The sequence below is a fragment of the Pseudophryne corroboree genome, chromosome 12, assembly GCF_028390025.1.
Source record: "Pseudophryne corroboree isolate aPseCor3 chromosome 12, aPseCor3.hap2, whole genome shotgun sequence".
Taxonomy (NCBI): domain Eukaryota; kingdom Metazoa; phylum Chordata; class Amphibia; order Anura; family Myobatrachidae; genus Pseudophryne; species Pseudophryne corroboree.
The window spans coordinates 100286601-100308160 of NC_086455.1; the positions used below are offsets into that span (position 1 = coordinate 100286601).

The 21560-nt window shown below is 43.0% G+C and overlaps 1 protein-coding gene across 11 annotated transcripts in view; it reads left to right on the top strand.

Annotated features, from left to right (window-relative positions):
* The window catches only part of BAHD1 (bromo adjacent homology domain containing 1), a 534426-nt gene extending 516021 nt beyond the window's left edge, over positions 1 to 18405 (top strand). For all 11 annotated transcript variants that reach the window (XM_063947814.1, XM_063947817.1, XM_063947815.1 and 8 more), the window contains one exon: positions 16705 to 18405. In XM_063947814.1, coding sequence (XP_063803884.1) covers positions 16705 to 16894 — 190 coding nt within the window. In that variant the 3' untranslated portion in view covers positions 16895 to 18405. The remainder of the gene's footprint in view (positions 1 to 16704) is intronic.
* Positions 18406 to 21560: the final 3155 nt, after the last annotated feature.

Consider the following 21560-nt stretch of genomic DNA (forward strand, 5'->3'; position numbering starts at 1 on the left):
ATGTCTTCCCTCCACTTCCACTGATACCAAAAGTTCTCAAAATCATAAGGAGAACAGGAGTTCGAGCGATCCTCATTGCCCCAGACTGGCCAAGGAGTTCTTGGTATCCATATCTTCAAGAGTTGATAATAGAAGATCCTCGGCCTCTTCCTCTTTGCGAGGACCTGCTACAGCAGGGGCCGTGCGTGTATCAAGACTTACCGCGGCTACGTTTGACGGCATGCCTTTTGAGCGCCGGATACTAGCCCGAAAGGGTATTCCCAGAGAAGCCATTCCCACTCTTATTCAGGCCAGGAAAGGAGTAACGTCTGAACATTACCACCGTATTTGGAGAAAATATGTGTCTTGGTGTGAAACCAAGAAGGCTTCAACGGAGGAATTTCAGTTAGGACGTTTTCTCCATTTTCTCCAGGCGGGTGTGGATGCGGACCTACGATTGGGTTCAATCAATGTCCAGATTTCGGCTTTGTCCATTTTCTTTCAGAAACAATTGGCCTCCCTTCCAGAAGTTCAGACATTCGTGAAAGGGGTGCTACACATCCAACCTCCATTTGTGCCTCCTGTGGCACCATGGGATCTTAACGTGGTGTTGCGATTCCTTCAATCGGATTGGTTTGAAGATAGAGTTGAAATTTTTCTCTTGGAAAGTGGTCATGCTGTTGGCCTTGGCATCTGCAAGAAGGGGGTCTGAGTTAGGGGCCTTGTCTCACAAGAGCCCTTACTTGGTTTTCCATGAAGATAGGGCTGAGTTACGAACTCGTCAACAATTTCTTCCAAAGGTGGTTTCTTCTTTCCATATAAACCAACCTATTGTAGTGCCAGTGGCTACTGACCCTTTTGCTGCTTCAAAGTTTCTGGATGTGGTCAGGGCTTTGAGAATCTATGTCGCAAGAATGGCTCGGATAAGGAAAACAGGCGCTGTTTGTTCTGTATGCTCCCACCTCTACGGACTAGGAGAAAAGGATTTACCGGTAGGTATTAAAATCCTGTTTTCTCTTACGTCCTAGAGGATGCTGGGGTTCACATTAGTACCATGGGGTATAAACTGGTCCTTTGGGAGCCATGGGCACTTTAAGAGTTTAATAGTGTGGGCTGACTCCTCCCTCTATGCCCTGTTAGGGTATGTTAACCTATTCAGGTCTGGTCTATAAACTCTCTTCAGTAATCAGTCAGAATTCTGTTCCTTTAGCAACCGGTTGGAGGTCAATGAATGATAAGATGACACAAGTTCATGTGTAACCTATGCAAATCATAAATGACCTGCTAGGGGCCGTCATAGCTTTATTATTTATAGCTTAAAGACAAAGGATTCATGTTTGCCAATACATTTAGCCAATCAGAATACACCATGTATGTCTTGAAATACATCGATTGTCATACAATGTTCCAAGTGGCAACTAGAACAGCCTTGAAAATTGTTATTGTTTCGTTTATCAGTCTTTCGGACATAAACTCAAAAGATTTCTTTCAACATTCTTCTCAATTAGCCTTGGATATATCTGGTGTTGCTTTGTCCGCCTTGGATACATTTAATGTTGCATTTGTCTTTGTACAAGTCATGCTTTAGGACAAGATATTCAGCAAATATAGTATTCTGACCAACTCTGCAATATTTTTCTTAAGGACACATGAACCCATTTTGTGATTAACAGTAAATATCTTAATAAATGCTAAAAAGCGTGAATCAATATATATTTGCTATACTGCGGAAGCTCCTACACTATCAGCCCCTCCTACCAGACTCAGTTTAGAAAATGTGCCCTGGAGGAGCCAGTCACAGCTAGGGGAGCTCCATAGGAGTTTTTCTAGTTTTATTATGTTAAATAGAGTTAGGCACAGGGAGGCTGTTGGCAACAGCCTCCCTGCTTCGTGGGACTTAGGGGGGGGAGTAGTATCCAACCCTCTGAGGTAATGGCCATTATCTCCACTGACAGGACACTGAGCTCCTGAGGGTGATGATCGCTAGTCCCCGAGGCGACCGCTCACTCTCACAGCATGCCACCACCCCCTAACAGAGCCAGAAGACGTCAGTGGTGAGTAGATTACCGCTGACCCGGCAAGCGGGGAGCGGGTGTGAGTGCAGCGTTAAGGCTGCTCTCCAGAGGGCTCAGCTGTACTACGGTGCAGCGCTGTGAGGGGCGCCCTGGGCCAGCGCAACACCCTTAAAACTGGTCACTGGGCTATCAGGAAATGTGTTCTACTGCCAGCTGTGTAACTTACCTCAATCCAGTATAATCATAAAGTTTGGGAAGACGTGCCATGACAGGGGGCAGAGCTACTCCTCAGAGCGGATCCAGCAGCACACCAGCGCCATTTTCTCCCTGCAGATCAGCACACAGAGACGCTGACAGGGAGCGCTGACCCTCCACATATCTCCAGCTATCCTGTGTGGTAGCGGGGGGGGGGAGGGGAGTTGTTATTCACAATTTAAACTGTATAGTCTATTAAGGTTGCACAGTTAGCGCCAGGCTTTTATGATATAATTGCCTACTGGGGCGCTGTTTGGGTGCTGGCTCCATTAACTCTGTGTCTCTCTGCAGGTACTTGGGGTGAAACTGTGTCTGACATTTTCCTGTGTGTGTGTGTGTGTGTGTGTGTGTGTGTACACATTTTCTCACATTACCATGTCCAGGGACTCTGGGGGTCATTCCGAGTTGTTCGCTCGCTAGCTGATTTTAGCAGCATTGCACACGCTAGGCCGCCGCCCTCTGGGAGTGTATCTTAGCTTAGCAGAATTGCGAACGAAAGATTAGCAGAATTGCGAATAGAAAATTCTTAGCAGTTTCTGAGTAGCTCAAGACTTAACAGGTCATTCCGAGTTGCTCGCTCGTTGCCGATTTTCGTTATACTGCGAATAGTGGCTAACTGCGCATGGTACGCAGAGCGCATGCACTTAGTTATTTTACTATAAACTTAGCTGTTTTGCTGTAGCGTCTGCGGCGCTTTTCAGTTGCACTGGTGTTCCGTAAATGATTGACAGGAAAGGGGCGTTTCTGGGCAGCAACTCAGCGATTTCCCGTCGTTTGCTAAAAAACGCAGGCGTGTCAGGGAAAAACGCGGGAGTGTCTGGAGAAACGGGGGAGTGGCTGGCCGAACGTAGGGCGTGTGTGTGATGTCAAACCAGGAACGAAATGGGCTGAGCTGATCGCAGTGTAGGAGTAAGTCTCGAGCTACTCAGAAACTGCTAAGAATTTTCTATTCGCAATTCTGCTAATCGTTCGTTCGCAATTCTGCTATGCTAAGATTCACTCCCAGAGGGTGGCGGCCTAGCGTGTGCAATGCTGATAAAATCAGCTAGCGAGCGAACAACTCGGAATGACCCCCTTACTCCTACACTGCGATCAGCTCAGCCCATTTCGTTCCTGGTTTGACATCACACACACGCCCTACGTTCGGCGCCAATGGTCTGCAGACGCGGAATCCAAGAGAAGTGTGGAGAACATCCCCTTCACAGGTCAGGCTCTCTTTGTGGAAGCTTTGGATGCATGGATCTACACGGCAACAGCGAGTAAGTCAACCTTTCTTCCCTCAGCCACTCAGACACTGAAGAAATCTTTTTCTGCATCTACAATGCAGTCCTTTCGGACCGCAAAGGTTAAGAAGTCCAAAGTCCCTACCACTTTCTTCAGAGGTGGTCTGGGAAAATCCAGAAAACCTGCACCTGCAGGTTCCCAGGAACAGAAGCCTGGCACTGTTTCCTCAAAATCCTCAGCATGACAGGGGGACCTCTCAGCCTGGAGAGCGGTCAGGTGGGAGCAAGACTGACTTTTCAGCCACGTCTGGGTATCATCCAGCCTGGATCCCTGGGTACAGAATATTGTGTCCCAGGGCTACAGACTGGAATTTCAAGAGCTCCCACCTCACAGATTCTTAAAATCAGGCTTACCAGCTTTGCTGACAGAAAGGGCTATCCTACTGGAAGCCATTCAAAAATTTGAAAGGGCAAATGTAATTGTTCCGGTTCCACCTCATCTGGAAAGCAAGAGTTACTATTCAAACCTATTTGTGGTACTGAACCGGATGGTTCGGTCAGACCAATTTTGAACCTGAAGTCGTTAAACCCTTTTTTTAAGGGAATTCAAGTTCAAAATGGAGTCTCTCAGAGCAGTGATCTCAAGTCTGGAGGATGGGGGAATTCCTGGTATACCTGGATATCAAGGTTGCGTACCTTCACATTCCAATCCGGCCGCCACACCAGGCTTATCTACGATTTGCACTGCTGGACTGTCATTATCAGTTACAGGCACTGCCATTCAACCTCTTCACAGCACCGAGGGTGTTCACCACGGTGATGGCAGAGATGATGGTGCTACTCCGCAGATGGGGAGTGAACATAATTCCATATCTGGACAATCTACTGATAAAGGCGTCGTCCAGGGAGAGGTTGTTTCAGTCCATTGCTCTCATGACTCGGCTGCTCAGGGATCATGGATGGATCCTGAATCTTCCAAAGTCACATTTGGAGCCGACAAAGAGATTGTCTTTCCTGGGGATGATCCTCAACACGGAAGTGCTGAGGGTGTTTCTACCGGGGGAGAAGGCGTTGGTGATACAAACAATGGTCCGGGATTTCTTGAAGCCTGCCCGGGTATTGATTCATCCGTGCATTCGCCTTCTGGGAAAGATGGTTGCCTCCTACGAGGCTCTGCAGTACGGAAGATTTAATGCGCGGTCCTTCCAACTGGATCTCCTGGACAAGTGGTCGGGATCTCGCATTCACCAGAGAATACGGCTGTCACCGAAAGCCAGGATTTCGCTATGGTGGCTACAAAGTGGCACATCTTCTACAAGATCAAGCCATTCAGATTCAGTCGGACAGTGTAATGACGGTGGTATACATAAACTGACATGGCGGAACGAAGAGCAGGGCTGCAATGTCGGAGGTAACAAGGATCCTCTTTTGGGCAAAAAAGCATGCAGTGGCGCTGTCAGCAATCTTTATTTCGGGAGTGGACAACTGGGAAGCGGACTTCCTCAGCAGACACGATCTCCATCCGGGAGAGTGGGGCCTCCATCCGGAGGTGTTCAAGGAAGTAACAAATCTTTGGAGTGTACCCCAAATAGACATGATGGCCTCCCGCCTCGACAAGAAGCTTCTGACGTACTGTTCCAGGTCGCGGGACCTACAGGCAGTGGCGGTGGACGCTCTGGTAACTCCATGGGTATTCCAAGTCAGTGTACGTGTTCCCTCCGCTTCCACTCGTCCCAAGAATTCTAAAACTCATAAAGAAAGCAAGAGTTCAGGCAATCCTCATTACTCTGGACTGGCCAAGAAGAGCGTGGTACGTGGACCTTCTGGAGTTACTGCTGGAAGACCCAAGGCCTCTTTCTCTTCGAGAGGACCTTCTTCAACAGGGGCCGTTCGCTTATCAAGATTTACCACAGCTACGTTTGACGGCATGGAGTTGGAACACCAGATCTTAGCTCGGAAGGGCATTCCGAACAAAGTTATTCCTACCCTGATACAGGCTAGGAAAGGAGTAACGTCAAAACATTACCATCAGATTTGGAAAAAGTACGTGTCTTGGTGTGAATCCAAGAAGTTTCCTACGTTGGAGTTTCAGCTGGGACGGTTTCTCCTCTTCCTGCAAGCAGGGGTGGATGTGGGCCTGCGCCTGGGCTCCATAAAAGTCCAGATTTCGGCCTTGTCCATCTTATTCCAGAAACAATTGGCTGCCCTCCCTGAGGTTCAGACTTTCTTGAAAGGGGTTCTGCACATCCAACCTCCCTTTCTGCCTCCTATGGCACCTTGGGATCTTAACATGGTGCTGCAGTTCCTGCAATCGGATTGGTTCGAGCCTTTGCAGGAGGTGGAAGTCAAGTTTCTCACTCGGAAGGCTGTCACACTGTTGGCATTGACATCTGCTAGACTTGTTTCAGAATTGGGGGCTTTGTCCAGTAAAAGCCCTTACTTAAATTTCCATGAGGATAGAGCTGAGCTCAGGACGCGTCAGCAGTTTCTTCCAAAGGTTGTTTCGGGTTTTTTATATTAACCAACCTATTGTGGTGCCAGTGGCTACTGACTCAATTCCTTCAAAGTCCTTGTAGGTTGTGAGGGCTTTGAATATATATGTGAAGAGGACTGCGCGTCACAGGAAGTCGGACGCTCTGTTTGTCCTTTATGATCCCCACAAGGTTGGATGTCCTGCTTCTAAGCAGACGATTTCTCGCTGGATCAGGTTTACTATTCAGCATGCTTATTCTACGGCAGGCTTGCCGTGTCCAAAATCTGTTAAGGCCCACTCTACTCGTACGGTGGGTTCTTCCTGGGCGGCTTCCTGGGGTGTCTCGGCTTTACATCTTTGCAGAGCGGCTACTTGGTCAGGGTCGAACATGTTTGCTAAGTTCTACATGTTCGATACTTTGGCCTCTGAGGACCTAAAGTTTGGTCAATCAGTTCCGCAGGAGCCTCCGCGCTCTCCCTCCTGTACTGGGAGCTTTAGTACATCCCCATGGTACTAATGTGGACCGCAGCATCCTCTAGGACGTAAGAGGAAATAGGATTTTAATTACCTATAGGTAAATCCTTTACTTGTAGGCCGTAGAGGATGCTGGGCGCTTCGTTTTCCTGCAGTAGGTACTTAGTTCAGTACTGCTTTGTTACTTGGTTAAGTACTGTTGTTCAGCTGTTGCCGAACTTGTTCAGACAGGTTAGTCTGGTTTGCCTTTTTATGTGTGAGCAGGTGTGAATCTCACCACTACCTGTGTATTTCCTTCTTTCGAAGTTTGTCCGTCTCCTCGGGCACAGTTTCTAGACTAAGTCTGGTATGAGGGGCATAGAGGGAGGAGCCAGCCCACACTATTAAACTCTTAAAGTGCCCATGGCTCCCAAGGGACCCGTCAAAACCCCATGGTACTAATGTACCCAGCATCCTCTACGGACTACGAGAAAAGGATTTACCGGTAGTTAATTAAAATCCTGTTATCAGGTGTGGGGAACCTTTGGCCCTCGAACTGGTATGTTGGTATGTGTAGTTGTTGAACTGCACATACCAGCATGCTTTGCTACAGTTTTACTATTTGGCCATGCTAAAACTGTTGCAGGGCATGCTGGGATGTGTAGTTCAACAGCTGGAGGGCCGAAGGTTCCCCATCGCTGCCCTATACTGTCTCAGACCTCCAAACAGATGCAGGGCTTAGATCATTCAAGAACCAAGGACTTTTAAAATATCTAAGAGCAAGATATGTTAAAGCAATTGAATTATTGCCTGCTGACTAACTATATAGCACTTACAGTATGTGCCACAGTGTAAAGCACTGTGAGCAGCAATGCGTCCCCAGACTGCAAAAGAACTATATAATTTACTTAGATTATAGGTGCGGAGCTGACATTTCCCAAGTCACTTATAGCAGAAGCTTCCTTGATTCCGATGAGCAGGAGGTAGGAAGCATCTAAATGGGAACCCCAATAGGCAGTGACTGGCAGTTAGCATGACCTGATTGTTTTAAATCACTCATAGTTATATTAGACTAGAAGATATACTATAAAGCGAACACTGATAGTTATTTAACTTTGAAATAAATATATAAAAAGAAAAAAGCAATGAAATACACTTGCAAAATGAAAGCAGTGATGCTTACAAGTGACATAAAAAATTAATAGTTCGAAACAGTGTTGCTGACGTACAGTGGCACAATGGCGCAATCTCAAGACCAAGTTAAGTAATATAACATAATAGTACAGATATGAAACGTGTACTAAACAAAAATAGAATAAAAAAGAGCAAATATGCATGTGTGGGACATCCAAATAAAAAAACAGGGTTTGTAAATCAAGAAACGGAAATTGGGTCATCTTGAAGAAGTAGCCTAGTTTCAAACCACATTGTAAATGGGAAGCATTTGCAAATTTGAACTTTGATAGATGGTGAAATGATATCAATAAAACGTTCTGCAGCGGGCTACACTGTATTCCACAGGGAATAACATCGGGGTGTAGAGTAGGATCTTGATCCGAGGCACCAACAGGCTAAAGCTTTGACTGTCCCAGGATGCCTTGCACCGCCTCATCTATAACCCCGCCTCCGTGCACAGGAGCTCAGTTTCTAAGTTGGTGCCCTGCAGGCAGGTCACTAACAGGGAGGGCTGCTCCAGCAGCCCTGAAAAGAGCTTTTATGAAGAAAAATAGAAGACTTCAAGGGACATCTTATACTGCAGCTCCATCACCTCCCCCAGCGGTGCTGTATACTCCAGCGCACTGGTTGCGGGTACTTACAGCGGAGAGCTCTGGTCTACTTTAGGGCACACACACTCGCCGCTGCTCTCCAGGATCGCGTTGCTGCACCAAGGGACGAGTTAAGAGGGTCCCCCAGATGGGACCCGCTGCAAATCGCGATCCGCAGGAGATGGACCGCGCGCACTAGCATGGACACTTTGTTCGTACAGGGACCCACTAGACCACCATGGCAGGGGCACTGGTCGGTTTATATAAAAAACGTTTTTATTATGGCCCACAGTACCTGGTGGTGAAGTCCAGCAAGGGGATAAGGCTCTGGCCTGTAGCCCCTCCCCCAGCCCCAGGAGCCATTTACTGCAAATGTTCCCGCCCTGGAGCTGCTCCTCTCTGCCTCCCTCACTACCTGTCAGCGTTTGGGCGCCATTTCTCTCATGCTGCGCTGATCTTGGGACTGCTGGGCTCTGTCTCCTTTATAAAGCCGCCTGCATCCAGCACTGTGCAGTTACAGGACACTTAACTAACGCTAATATAACTAGAGAGATGTAACTTGCGCCACGTAGCCGCTATGTACTAAACTCTTTAGGACCACCACTCCTAAATACACACATATCACAAACAAATAGAGTAGTCCACAAGCGCTACTGTCTGTAAATTCGTAAAGATTTCACACGAACTCCCTCCGTGTTCAATAGGTAATTTCCTTCCTAGGGTTCGCACCTCTAGACTAACCTCCTCTCAGTAGGGAATACTCATATAAAGGTTTCTTTTCACACCATCCTCAATTTGTTCATTGCCAGAGGACACTCTCTCCCTTAGTGGGGGTGCTCATCTTAACACAGATCCCTATATGCCTTGAAAGGTTTCTTTTCTTTGTTCTTAATCTCCACATAGCATATTATATTATCATCATTGGTACCAGTTTCTTTTAAAGCCCCGGGCAAGATTCACACCAGCTCACACAAACGAGGCAAAGCAAGCTACCTAGCTTGAAAACTCTGCAAAAGCTGAATAACAACGCAGTACTTACAGTAACTAAGAACAAAGCAGTAGTGAACCAAGTAACCACTGCAGGATAACTAAGCGCTCGGCAGGCGCCCAGCATCCTCTACGGACTACGAGAAAAGGATTTACCGGTAGGTAATTCAAATCCTATTTTCTCTTACATCCTAGAGGATGCTGGGGTCCACATTAGTACCATGGGGATGTACAAAAGCACCCAGAATGGGAGGGAGAGCGCGGAGGCTCCTGCAGAACTGATTGACGAAACTTTAGGTCCTCAGAGGCCAAAGTATCGAACTTGTAGAACTTAGCATTGTGTTCGACCCTGACCAAGTAGCGGCTTGGCAAAGTTGTAAAGCCAACACCCACCCCCCCTGGGCAGCCGCCGAGTAAGTACCCACCGTACGAGTAGAGTGGGCCTTAACAGATTTTGGACACTCTAGTTTTGCCGCAGAATATGCATGCTGAATAGTGAACCTGATCCAGCGAGAAATCGTCTGCTTAGAAGCAAAACACCCAAATTTCTTGGGATCATAAAGGACAAACAGAGAGTCCGATTTCCGGTGACGAGCAGTCCTCTTCACATAGATCTTCAAAGCCCTCACAACATCCAATGACTTTGTTGTAATCGAAGAGTCTGTAGCTACTGGCACCACAATAGGATGGTTGATATAAAAAGCCGACACAACCTTTGGAAGGAACTGCTGACGCGTCCTGAGCTCAGCTCTATCTTCATGGAAGATTAAGTATGGGCTTTTACAGGACAAAGCCCCCAATTCCGACACACGTCGAGCAGAAGCTAAGGCCAACAATGTGACAGCCTTCCACGTGAGAAACTTGACCTCAGCCTCCTATAAAGGCTCAAACCAATCTGATTGCAAGAAATGCAACACCTGGTTAAGATCCCAGGGTGCCATCGGTGCCACAAAGGGAGGCTGGATGTGCAGAACCCCTTTCAAAAAGGTCTGAACCTCAGGGAGGGCAGCCAATTGTTTCTGTAAGAAAATGGATAAAGCTGAAATCTGGATCTTTATGGATCCCAAACGCAGGCCCATATCCACACCTGCTTGTAGGAAGAGGAGAAACCGTCCCAGTTGAAACTCCACCGTAGGAAACTTCTTGGACTCACACCAAGACACATACTTTTTCCAAATGCGATGATAATGTTGAGACGTTACTCCTTTCCTAGCCTGTGTCAGGCTCTTTGAGTTTTAGAATTCTTGGAATGAGAGAAAGTGGAGAGAACACATACACTGACTGGAACACCCACGGTGTTACCAGGGCATCCGCCGCCACTGCTTTTGGATCTCTTGACCTGGAACAGTACCTCCGAAGTTTCTTGTTGAGTCGTGAAGCCATCATGTCTATTTGAGTTACGCCCCAAAGACTTGTCACCTCTGTGAACACCTCTGGATGGAGGCCTTATTCTCCTGGATGGAGATCGTGCCTGCTGAGGAAGTCTGCTTCCCAGTTGTCCACTCCTGGAAGGAAGATTGCTGACAGTGCCACTGCGTGCTTTTCTGCCCAGAGGAGGATTCTTGTTACCGCTGACATAGCAGCTCTGCTCTTCGTGCCTCCCTGTCGGTTTATGTAGGCCACCATTGTAACATTGTTCGACTGTACTTGAATGGCCTGATTTTGCAGAAGATGTGCCGCTTGGAGAAGACCGTTTTATACGGCTCTCAGTTCCAGAATGTTTATTGGAAGAATGGATTCCAGACTTGACCACCTTCCTTGGAAGGTTTCCCCTTGAGTGACTGCGCCCAAACCCCTGAGACATGCATCCATGGTTAGAAGGATCCAGTTCTGAACCCTGAACCTGCGGCCTCCAGAAGGTGAGGCATTTGCAGCCACCAGAGGAGTGAAATCTGCTAACCATTGGCGTAGCCAGAGTCCTCTGCGTGCCGAGACAGCCATATAAGATATCCTTGCATTCAGAGTACCCGGAGTCCTTCATGGACTCTACCATGAAACCCGCAGAATCCCTGTATGTTACATAAAAACAGTTCAATGTCACTTCTATCTATCGTATCTAAGTCCTCTAGTAATGTGCCTGACCACTTTACTATGGCTTTAGAAATCCATGCACAGGCAATAGTGGGCCTTTAACGCCACTCCTGAAGCAGTGTATATGGTTTTGAGAGTAGTGTCAATCTTACAATCAGCCAGTTCTTTTGACGCGGTAGATCCAGGGACAGGTAAAACCACCTTTTTAGACAGTCTGGAGACAGATGCGTCAACTATGGGTGGGTTTTCCCATTTTTTCCTATCCTCCTCAGGGAAGGGAAAAGCAACCAGAACCCTTTTTGGTATCTGAAATTTTTTCTCCGGGGTTTCCCAGGACTTTTCAAATAATGCATTTAATTCTTTAGACGCAGGGAAGGTTAGCGAGGTTTTCTTATTGTCTGAGAAGTAAGCCTCCTCAACCTGCTCATGGTGGTGTGACAGTAATGTGTAACACATCCCTAATGGCCTCAATCCTGAGCTGCACACCCTTTGCAAGGGATGCCACCCCCCTCAGCACATCCCCATCACCGTCTGCCGTGTCAGAGTCTGTATCCGTGTCGGCTTACATAATCTGGGTAAGTGCACGTTTCTTTGGGTATATGCTAGGGGATTTAGAAGTAAAGGGAACAGAACCTGACCAAACTTCCATAGACTTCCTTAAAACCTGAGTTTCCGTATGGGCTACCCAAGTAGAAATCTGAGATAACATTCCCTTAATGGAAGCCAGCCATTGTGGTTCAGATTCAGAAGTCTGAGACATGATATTATATTCCTGGGTACATGGAACGGATTCCTGGAGAAGATACCTCCTCTGCAGCATAAGACACAGAGTCCCTGGACATGGTTATATGAGAATTTGCATATTCACACACACACGCACACAGGAAAATGTCAGACACAGTTTCCCCCAAGTACCTTCAGAGAGAGACAGAGTTTGGAGTTTGGAGCCAGCACATACAGCGCCCCAGAGACAGTTATATAAGAACTGCCTGGCGCAGACTGTGTACCCTTAATAGACTACACAGCGAATTTACAAATGTCGCTGGTGAGCTGCTGGGTCCGATCTGAGGAGAAGCTCCGCCCCCATACATGGCGCGTCTTCCCGCACTATTTGAAATTTTATACTGGCCTGAGGTATTATGCTAGGAGCGTTTACCGGAGTCCCTGATAGCCTGAGTGACCAGTGTAAGGGTATTTGCACTGACCCAGGGCGCCCTTCATAGCGCCGCACCTGCTGTACCGCTGAGCCTTCCGGAGCGCAGTATCAGTACTGCGCTCCCACCCTGTTGCCGCCATTCACTCTGACTCTGTTAGGGGGTGGCGGCATGCTGTGGGAGTGAGCGGTCGCCTCGGGCGGCTAACGATCATCACCCTCAGGGGCTCAGTGTCCTGTCAGCGGAGATAGTGGCCATTAACCTCTCAGGGTTGGATACTACTCCCCCCTAAGTTCCACGAAGCAGGGAGGCTGTTGCCAGCAGTCTCCCTGTGCCTAAATTACTCTTAGAAAAAAAATAAAACCAAAGAAGCTCTAGGAGCTCCCTTAGCTGTGACCGGCTTCTCCGGGCACATTTTCTAAACTGGGTCTGGTAGGAGGGGCATAGAGGGAGGAGCCAGCCCACACTATTAAACTTTTAAAGTGCCAGTGGCTCCTTGTGGACCCGTCTATACCCCATGGTACTAATGTGGACCCCAGCATCCTCTAGGATCTAAGAGAAATATATTTTGAAGGCATATTCCTTTCAGTAACAAAACAAAGGCTACTGGGGCAGATGTATGAAGCCTGGACAAGATATAAAGCAGAGATAAGTGCAAGGTGATAACGCACCAGCCAGTCAGCTCCTACTGTAACTGTCATTTTTCATATCCGTAATGATCGGCTGGTGCGTTATCACCTTGCGCTTATCACTGCTTTATCACTTCTTTATCTCCTCTCCAGGTTAATACATCTGTCCTATTGTTTTTTGGCCTGATTTAAGTTCACCACTTGGGAAGCACAGCTGAACCAGCACTGTAAATAGAATCTAAATGACCCTACAAAGAAAGTGCAAACCATACACAACAGCATTTAAGTAAAATAGTGAATGTAGGAAAAAAGGGGGGTTTGCTTCAGTACAGGACTGTTAATACTCAGTGGAGCAGGTATGCAAGATAAGACTCTGAGGCATATTCAGTTAAGTGCAGGATATTGCCCACCAAAAAAAATCCACAGACCTTGCGTCTGTTTTTGAATTACCGTGGGTATGCTTGCTTCTCATACCGGTAGTATTTAATTAAAAAGATGTGGTTGCAATTTTTTGGGAGGAGAAAATCCCGCTGGAGGGCACATATATATATTTTTTTAAATTCAGCATACAGCTGTCCGCAAGCTACAGATGCTGTGGTGGGAAGGGGGGTGGAGGGTTAGTGATAGCGTAGTGCAGTGTGCACTGGGACGGAGCTCTGCCTAAAACATCACTGTATGGCAAAAATCAAACCCACTCCAGAACGTCTCAATTGCTTGCATACGTAGGGACAAATAAACGCAATTGGTACAATAACATTAGCATGTAGAATTGAATAATATAAAGAATAAACTAAAAATAAAATGTACAATGTGTCCACTTACGTCTAGCCTCCCTGCACGTTAAACAGCCCTTCTAGTCACACCATGCTGTGGCGTGACTTTGTAGCGCCAATCGTCTTTTCATGCAACTTTTTCCATGAAAGTGCATCATATTTGCAAAGCGACACAAATAGGACACACAAGCAGCTTTTGCTGATCAAAATGATATGTGGCTTCCTATATTCTGTGTGTGACTGGGCTGTAGCTGCATACAAAATGCTACATTACAGTCTTTTCCTAGAGAAAAACTGTAGCGTAGCATTTCGTATGTGGATAAAGAAAAATGGATTTCAGCTGTCTGTAAAGCCTAAACTGCTAAATCCTGGTGCTGGGCAACCAGTGGCTGTAGATTTATATTTAGTATAATGTAGCTGTGTATAATGATCGGTCAGTAGATCATCACCATATGCTGCTGCTAATATCAATTTCACTAGCCACCTGGCAGTACATAGTAATTATTAAAAAGCGTGAAAGAAAAAACTACGCTGCAATGGTGAAAAAGATATACTGTATTAAGTAATGGTGCTTGATGGCCCAATTAGATACGGGCGTTTTCTGACTCTCTCTCTCTCTCTCTCTCTCTCTCTCTCTCTCTCTCTATATATATATATATATATATATATATATATATACATATAAACATTTATTGTAGAAACACACACAATATAAAATCTCTAATATCAATAACAAATTCCCGATAATGCTGCCAGTAATGGATAAAAAGTTAGTAACAAATTTACAAATGCACAGACCTATATAACTACAAAGTATTGTAATGGATGTATGGTTTATACACTCCTACTAAACACTGCTCATCAGAAGATAACCAGTCAGAGCTCCATAGATATTCTCCATAGAACTACAGTATGACTATGCTGGATCAATTGTAATAAGAACTCATTTGAGTAGTATAAAATCACAGCAATTCATAAGATTAGTTTGTATGGTTCTCCACTAGAATATTCTCCAGTGTGCAGACTCTGATGCCGATCTGTGCTCAAATTAAAGGTATAGTACCTGCATACACGGCTGCTTCGGGCCGGGTCTCACTGTGCCCGATCTTACAGCATTTCAACCACGGAAGTGGAAGAGCTGCCGTGAACAGCCGATAACAGCTGGTGTGAATGGCAAGCCCGCTTGTAAGTTCTGTGTGTAGCGAGGACCTCCTCTAACAGCCACACACCCTCCACTGATGCTTGTCCACAGGGAGGGGGGAGGAGCCAGTCCGATGTAAGTTTGAGTGAAAAACTTCCTGAATAGGAGCTAAACAAGTCAATAGAGGCCTTTTTGTACTACTGCTGCCTCCATCTCACTGCTCACCAGCCTTGATCTCCTGTTTGCTCAGTTGCAGCATCACTCAAAACTTATAGCGGCAGAGCGGCCACACACAGGACTTACAAGCGGACTTGGTATTCACACCAGTTGATACAGCCATGGTAGCACACAGAATATAGACATGCTGCATATAATTTTAATTAGCATAGTCTGCTTGTGCGTCTTATTCGCATAGCGATGCGAATACAACACATTTTCTGCAAAAAAGATAACCGTCGCTAACATTCATATAAAGGTTTCTTTGGTAAATCACCTCAAATTATGTATAATAAACTAGTCCTGTTCTCAGCTCTCTATAGGTAATACACTCTCCTAGTATTTATCTGCTTGTTCACAAAAAGGTATCTTTTATCCAGAACCATTAATGTAGGTTGTAATTACTGGATCTATGGCGAGCATTCTTTTTCTTTAATAACCTGCACACTAGTGAAAAATAGTTCCAAAAAATCAGTTTATATCCCCCAAAAAAACCTATTAAAAACAGTCCACAAGAATAAAAACAAATCCACAAAAAAATAATCAAAAATCCCCCCAGACATTCAGTTATGTTCCATAAGTACATCTGGGGCTGTGAGCTGGGTGGAGACCATTTGTGTATTAGGACACCCCAGGTTTGGACCCACTGTTACTAATTATTTTTTTTTACATCTGCCAAATTACTTAGTTCAGCCCTGGATTGTGAATGGTGGGTATGAATTTTTTTTTTTTTTTGTAGCTAAAGGTGGAACAAACACAATGTCCGGGGAATGTTTGATTTTATTTGTGTGGATTTGTTTTTATTGTTGTGGACTGTTTTTAATATTTTTGGGGCTGATATAAGATGATTTTTGTGTGGGCACTTCACAGTTTTTGTTTTTTTTAATCCAATTATTAAAAGTCATTATCAAAAAATGATTTAAGTAATTCCTGCTCAGTATGAAAATGAATATTTAGAAATAGTGCATGATTCAGGAAAATCTTGTCCACTATGATTTCATATTGAGCTGAATCCTAACCAGGAAATTGGTGTATTTGTAATTGATATAATTCATTCAGCAACATATGATTATGTTATAGGTTATTTTTTCATATATTTTTGTCAGTATAGTTTTCTTATTTTCTGTAATTGTTCAGGGATGCATATTGTATGGGTATGTTATTGTTGTTTTTGTTTTTTACATATTTTCATTTATTAACTTGGGTGTACAGAACAGGGGAATACATCTATGTAATAATTCTCTAAGGTCTGTTCTATCTCCAACATGACTGTGCAGTGGGAGCCGGAGGATGTGATGGGACAGGGTTATGGGGTGGGACAGAGCAGCAGAATACTAATGAGGTGGCACTGCCGTGCTATATATATATCTATATATCTATCTATATATATCCATATATATATATATATATATATTAATTAAATGGAAGTTTAGTATATCATTCAGCAAAATGATAGACCAGATGCATGTGTTTTCCTTACATCAACTTTTCAATAAAGTGTAGTCTTTGTTGTTTTTCTTTTTAAATGAGTTTTCAATGCATACAGTTTAAGTAAATTATGTATCTTTAAAGAGAAACTATATTGCTCTGACTGTGCAATTCCTTTTAGATTTTGTGCCTTGGTAAAGCGTCGAAAGGAGGGCTGTTCAAACAGGAAGGCCTTGATTGTCCCTCCCTCTGAAGAGTATTGCACCCCAGTACATCGCAGGGTTGCAGACAGCACCGACCCAGCGCTAGTATTCCTGTGCCGACATGTGTATGATTTCAGACATGGTCGTATCCTGAAGAACCCTCAGTAGTTGCAGCTTCCGAAGGACACATTGACATGCATAAGCGGCATCAGAGTACAAGGCCTCTATGGCCCAAGACTGTTTCAGATATCGTCCCAACAGCATCCCCAAGCACAGAGGGGAGTTGGGAACTTCTTGTAGTAGCCTCTTGGCTCTGGATTCAGGAAAAGACACTGGTAACAGTACTCAGCAGATAAAAGCACAGCACTTCGTTAGAGATGAGCAGTAATTTAAAATAAAAATGCGAAAAAATTTATATAACATAAATATATATATATATATATATCAAAGTATGTGTGTGTATATATATATATATATATATATATATATGTATATATATATATATGTATATATATGTGTGTGTGTGTGTGTGTATATGTATATGTATATATATATATATATATATATATATATATATATATATATATATATATATATATCTCTATCTAAATTGGGGAAACATAAGCCAGTACATCAGGTCAGGAGTCATGTTTGCAAGGAAGTGTAGGAATGTGCGATGTGTGTTAGTGCATGATTGGCCCAAGCTTGGTCCAAATGCCTTAATGTGTCACACAGGTCCCTGTTACACCCCAGGCAGAAGTGTCATTACTTCTGATAGGTTAGACAGGTTTTGTATTCATTTTCTGTTTTTGCCTTTCTCATTTGTGTTGAGAATGACCTGTTGCAGTCTGAGCATTCCCTCTTTTATTAACTTAATTTATGTAATTCCCCAACAATTAAATTATCAATTTGTTAGCAATTTATCTCATCCCATTTATGTCAACCCCTGAGTAGATATCAACTCTTGTCAATTTTCATCTTAAATCTTTTTGCATTCAACCAAATAATTTTTCAGTATTCTCTATGATTAAAAAACAAAAAAAGTTATCTTAGCTGTCAGACTGGCTTGTTTTTCAGGCCTTTCTCTTAGTGGAAAGAAAAGTTAATTGGTTACTGAATAGTGTGTAGAGACGAGCCGCTTTTTTATTACGCAGCAGTTGTCCCCATTTCTCTGTGTAAGGTGGAAAGTAGTAGAACAAGGTAAATGTAATACATGTAACCAGTACTGGCTTGCTGTGTGATGATACTAAATTTTTTCCAGATACTGTCTTATTCAAGTTCACTAACTGACCAATCACATTACTCTTGTTCCAAGAAACTGCTACCTGATTGTTCGATATATTTGCCATTTGCCTTATGTGTATACAATCTAGATATACTTTTGTTTATCAGAAGAACCAGCTATTCAATTTTAATATTAAAACAAATTAACAAAAAAAAACCCACAAAAAACCAAAGGACATTTATACCTGAACACATTAAATTAAATCTGAATAACTGGTAGATAAACTCTGTAGCTTGCACTAATTCAAAGATTGAATTATCACACTGTTTTCGTACTCTTGCTGTAATCACAGATTTTAAATTTGAATTCTGCATTTTCAGTTTTAATTCCCAATTTTAAACATGAGAACTAGGGTTGCAGGGACACAAATATTTGAATAAAATGTTGAATAATATTTAATGTTATAAGAATTCTATGTAGTCAGAGAGAATTTGGATATTATTTTTTTTAATGATACCAAAGAAGTGATTGATCCAGATGCTAGAGGTTCTATGTACAGAGCATTGCTCTCTTTTCCTGTGATTATTAGATTAAATGATATTGTCAAAATTGGAAAAATTATGCGATAAATCTAAACTGACCAACTACAATACTAGAATATCAGTGTTTTCTAGATAAAGGCACTCTTGCAAGTCTGGCACCATGAGGCATACTGTAGTATTTTGTTTTTGTAGCTGTAACAATTCTTAACCTTGGCAAGATATTTAGGGGTATATGGAAGATTAGAGTAATTGAATTAAAAAATCCTGACACTGTTGTGACCCTAGATTACTCTTAGAAAAATCTACTATAGATAACTTGGAATCCAGTGTAAAAGTTATTAGGCAAGTGAGATTATGCCTTTTTTTATTTAATTACTGAAGCCCATGGTGATAATTACCCTTCAAATTTATTTTAGGAGATTAATGATCATATAGGTAGGACATATTGGCAAAGTGACCTTTGTAGGATAATACCATTTAGATGGCTAATTCCACTATGTTCTAATAAAATATTAGTTTTTGGTGGAACTAAATGATATGAATAAAGTTCAAAGTTTTACTTGCATTTAATTTTCAGACCAGGATATCCTTCCTCATACTCGTTCAGTCCCTGTTCAATTTTAATGTTTATATAGTGTTTATTTAATAACAAGTTAAATAAGGCACAATCAAACAAGAGAGCCGATCTGTTGGTATTGCTAACTAGTACCAGATTGCCAGCTTTGCTACCTGATCCGCTATGTGGTGATAAGTAAAACTATATTTTTATCAGGTCACCTAATTTCAGTCCATTTTTTTTTTTTTTTATGTTAAGATTAGCCTCTAAATGAAACATGGATTGAACACTTTATTGAATGTCAAGCAAACAATACTAATGTACACCCGGACCTATGTCTACTTTTTTAAAGTGTAAAACATGGCAAGTCCATACAGCTTTGAAAGGTTAAGATGAGTTGTGTGTTCTGTGCCAAAATGTATACTCTGCTCTTGATCTTCTTCTTCGGTAAATATATGCCAGGATCTTTCAATCACTCATTTATGAGTAGCAAGAATTACCACAATCTACTCAGAATCTGCAAGTTATTTCAAAATAAGCCTATGTTGTTGTCAAAGATAATAATGGCAAAAAAATATATATTTATTTAAAAATACTAGTAGCAGTTGTGTCTCAACAGTACTTTTAACATTGTGTGTGATTTCATTCTTGTTTGTTCCAAATATTTTTCATGAACTTTCTAAAATCAGTTTAAATTTTGGTTGTATTTTTGTTACCAAAATAACTTAAAGTGCATTCACTTATAATTTTCAAGGGGTTTTAGGGAAAGGTGAAGTTTTTTAAAAGGTAATTTATTCTTTATTTAGAGCAGGAACACCTGACTCCCTAACTGACATTTTGTTGTTTTGCTCTTAACCATTCAAGAAAGAACATTATGATATATTTTCACATGTAATGTACCAGAGTTTAAAACGCAGCTTTAAGTGATGTAATATGTTGACGGTTTTTACATTTATTTTATGTTACAATGACTAGTTTGAACAATTTAGCACCTAAGCAATTTGTGAGGTTTGTCTAAATGATTACTCAGTTTGTTTCTCCTCTAGTGTTTAAAATTTTATACTAGCAATTGCCTAGATTCCTTAATTATAGAAAGTTTTTTTAATATATATATTCCATTAAAAATATTGACTATTTTGAATTTGCAAACATGCACACTTCTGCACATTTTTGTATTTTAAGTTATAATTTTTTCCTTTTTTTTTTTTTTTTTTTTTTTCAAAGCCTTCAAGAAATTATAATGACATGTGTGTAGTACTGAGACGTTTGAAGTTACAATGAAAGTATTTCTAAAAATTGTAGACATTTGTTCTTTTAATTCTTATATTATGGTACATGAAATTGCAGCACACACCTTACATATTAAATTAAATGTCCACAGGGGTGTAGTACGTTATGCCAACACTTGGGATCCCAGCATCCAGCATACCAGCGCCGGGATCCCGACCGCTGGCATGCAGGCAGCAGGGTGAGCGCAAAAGAGCCCCTTGCGGGCACGGTGGTTGCGCTATGCGCGCCACGCTATTTATTGTCCCTCCAGGGGTTGCGTGGACACCCAAAGAGGGAGAATAGTTGGCGGCATTCCGGCGCCGGTATACTGAGCGCCGGGATCCGAACAGCCGGCATATTGAATGCCTCCCGTCCACAAAAGTCCATTTCATTATGGTAATCCACCTTCCAGAGTTTCATAAGATAAGTAAACTCTCCAATAGGTACTTCTTCAGCTACAGATGGCAGGAGGATGTTTGTTTAAATTTATGTCTTCCAGTATGAAGGAGCGTCTTGCGTTTTGAATCATTATCAAATAGAGAAAACAGGGTCAAATACAGTTCTGCCACTTGGTACATGATATATTAACACTACATGAGGATGTCAAATGAGGTACAGGACGGTATTCAGTTAACTGCTGTAATTTACCACAGCTAATAGATCGACCCTGAGCTATCCAGTTAACACTGATAAGTGACACTTATCGGGGATTATGTTTTGAGTTCTTCTGGCACTCAAAGCATAATCCGCGATAACCAGCAGGTGGAGACCCATTTTTGTGCGGTAATGCATGGGTCCGGGAACTTATCCTGGAACCAATGTGTTATCACCCAAAAATGGGTCATTTACTGCACAATAAAAATGGGCTATAATTGGACAGCCTAATATGCTATCTCACTATTTTAGCCCGTTTTTGCCGTGCTGTTAATTACCACGTGCATTTGGATACTGCTACAGTCTCTTATTAAAATAGTCATGCAGTCAAAAAGAATCTACTAGGAAATCTCAGTCCCTTTTTTTTTGGGGGGGGGGGGGGGGTTAATTGTGGTCATTTAAAAATAGCAGTAAAATAAACAATTATACATTTTTCAAGCAACAAAGAAAAATAGAGCTGCATTTGAAAAAAAAACCTGAATATGTATGCTGGAAGAAGTAAATTAAGGCAGATTATGTGAAGTGATACACATTGGATGGAGATTCGTGAAGAGATGTATCAAACATAAAGTGAAGCTATCCATAGAC